The 3,123-nt window shown below is 47.6% G+C and overlaps 1 protein-coding gene across 1 annotated transcript; it reads left to right on the forward strand.

The window, feature by feature from the left end:
• Positions 1–1,355: 1,355 nt before the first annotated feature.
• Positions 1,356–2,344, forward strand: LOC143292249 (uncharacterized). The gene is made up of 2 exons (XM_076602437.1): positions 1,356–1,889; positions 2,324–2,344. Exons 1-2 carry the CDS (start codon positions 1,356–1,358, stop codon positions 2,342–2,344), a joined length of 555 nt encoding a protein of 184 aa, XP_076458552.1.
• The last annotated feature ends 779 nt before the right edge of the window (positions 2,345–3,123 follow it).

Consider the following 3,123-nt stretch of genomic DNA (forward strand, 5'->3'; position numbering starts at 1 on the left):
GTGAATCAAATATATAGGTGTGGGTGGAGGACAAAGCCCTGCTGGAAATATCCTCCTGTCCCGACCATGTTCGCTGCTGACGCTTGGATCAGTCGACCACATCACGGCAAGAACCTGCCTGATGTCTGCCACTGCTTCAGTTATTACCTGTGACCGCCAGGTCCCCCCAAAAGACCTGCAATTCACACACACACACACACACACACACACACACACACACACACATTCACCAATTTGGTAGGTCTATCAGTCATTCAGTATGCTTTAAGGAGGGGGTGGGTGGGTGATGAAATGGGGAGAAAGGGGTAGAGAAACAGAGGTAGACTGCATCACAGGCATTTTCCTTGGATTCTCTGCTCAATGGGCAGATCATATCAGAAGTATCAGACTGTTCATAGCAATACTCATGATTAAACAGTTATGAAAGCTGGAGTCTAAATGGGAGCAAAATTCTTCGTATATTTCAGATGTCCGTCAAAATGCATTGACATATAAGTTGGAAGATTATATAAGTCACTGATAGCCGATATATCTCAAACTGGTCACGATTTTGGATATGTGAATTCCACTTTTGCCGTTTGCCGCCGATCAGCCTTTAACGAAACGCACGAAAATCTTTAGAGTCTGCAGCACCTTGACTGAGCCACACAAAATCAAAATCCATGTTTACCGTCATAGCTTCACCCTAACATTCCAAACCAAAATTTCCATACCTGTGTTATAAAAATCTAACAAGATTCATTTTGGGGAGTAGTTTGTGAGCACCCATCTATGTTAATCTTGATCAGTAATGAATGCATGTCATAACCGATTATAAAGATATTGGGTGTCCGTCTGTTTCACCATTGATAGGTAAGACCATTAGGTGCTGTGGGGACACTCCAGGAATTTGTTTCTAAAGCATGCGAATGAATTTTCTAACATCGATTAGCTGCAGCGTGAATATCCCACAATTATGTTCCGTATTGTAGCATAGTATAGACCTGGCAGGCAGCACTTGACGAGGGAGGACAAACGGATACCGTCTTGCTGGACTTCTCGAAGGTTTTGACAAGGTGCCTCACCTCCGCCTCCTGCTCAAACTCTGTCACTACGGAATCCGTGGACAAACACTTCGCTGGATTGAAGAGCTCCTCACCAACAGAACACAGCAAGTGAACGTTGAAGGACAGATCTCCACCATCGGCCAAGTGCCCTCCAGGGTTCCTCGAGTCAAGGATCTGTCTTTGGCCCGACTCTGTCATTTACATCAACGACATCAATAAAAACATCAAATCCACGTCCGTCTGCAAGCAGATACCAACGCCCTCCAAGAAGATCTGAACGAACTTGAACGTTCGGAGAAGACCTGGTAAATGTCATTCAATGCCAGCAAATGTCATGTCCTCTCGGTGACAAGGAAGAAAACGCCCTTCCCTACCACCTACTGTCTCTATAATGAGGAACTCCAGAAGGTGAAGAAAGCCAAATACCTGGGTGTAGAGTTGACTAAAGACCTTCACTGGGGAGCACACATCCAGGCCACAACAACAAAGGCAGACAAGACCAGCGCCTTCATGTATAGAAACCTGAGAGGATGCCCCTACACCACCCAGACAACATGCTACAAAGGGCTTGTAAGGCCCATCCTAGAATATGCGGCGCCAGTCTGGGATCCCCCGCAACAGTATCTCACAACCAACCTGGAGATAGTACAACGCAGATCAGCTCGGCGAATTATGCATGACTCCCGCCCAACCACCAGTGCAACCGAGCTTGTCACCAGGCTGGAACTCGAACCCCTCAAACTGCGCCGCACTGCAGACAAGGCCACCACGATATACAAGATCATGGGTGGTTTGGTTGAGGTGGCACCCCGAGATGGTACTCTAGTGCGGACAAATAGAACCGTCAGTCCGTCCGAGGCCACCCACAGAAAGTACAGGTCCCCTTCTCCCGCACTGACTCTCACAGGCACTCCTTCTTCACTTCAGCTGTCCACTTGTGGAACTATATTCCAGACCATAATATCTCAGCCATTTCCCCTCAGTCTTTCAAGACTAGGAGTGAGGCCTGGCTGTGAGCCTCAGGCTCGGTATGGTTACAGGACAGGTTTTTGTTTGTTTGTTTGTTTGTGTGTGTGTGTGTGTGTGTGTGTGTGTGTGTGTGTGTGTGTGTGTGTGGACTGATGCTGTGTGGGGCCCGGGTTCCCCTTGGTGAACTCGGGGGCTTAACGGTCGTTCACAGTCATCAGTCACCTAGAGCACACACCCCACCCCCACTGGCACCCCCCCCACTACCCCCTATCCCCACTGAATTGTGAATTGTTGCCCCGGCTGTACAGGGATTACCGGCCACAGGATAAGTTTATGGAGTGTCTCAGTTTGACTCGGATTTCCTCCAGTCGACAAACTTGGGCCTCGGAGAAAAGGCGATATTCGAACCAAGACCCTTACGGACTGCTCAGCACTAGTAACCACGTAACACCTGCTGCATCATGGCGTCGTGGGGAGGATCGGGATCAGGATCATCAGGATCAGGATCAGGATCAAGATATATACGTCGCAGAGGCCAGTATAGCCATTGTCGCAACGGAACTTGGGAGAGCGCATGCAAAAACCAAAACCAAATAAACAAACAAACAAACAAAACAAAAAAATCCCCAACTCAGTTTCAGTTTCAGTAGCTCAAGGAGGCGTCACTGCGTTCGGACAAATCCATATACACTACACCACATCTGCCAAGCAGATGCCTGACCAGCAGCGTAACCCAACGCGCTTAGTCAGGCCTTGAGGAAAAAAACAACAAAAAAAACAAAAAAAAAAACAAAACAAAAAAAACTACGTACTGTTATTGATGGCCGGAAACAGTAGCTGGCACGGGTCTCCTTGAATGCTGCGGTCGTCCCTGCACTCATAAATCCTTCCTCCAGCTGATTCCATATGAATTCTCTGGCTGGTCTGGCCTGCAGAATGGAATGAAAAAAAGCCCTTGCTGTCATTGAAAGTTCTTTCTACTATATTATTGTCCATGGTATAATGGTATTTTAGGAATACTCGTTTAGGTTCTGAAGCCGGTATGAGTTGGCCGTGTTCCGCCGAAAGATCCCAACAACGGTATAATCGTGTGTTACTCCGCACTGAA

Source organism: Babylonia areolata, chromosome 18, assembly GCF_041734735.1.
Source record: "Babylonia areolata isolate BAREFJ2019XMU chromosome 18, ASM4173473v1, whole genome shotgun sequence".
NCBI lineage: Eukaryota > Metazoa > Mollusca > Gastropoda > Neogastropoda > Buccinidae > Babylonia > Babylonia areolata.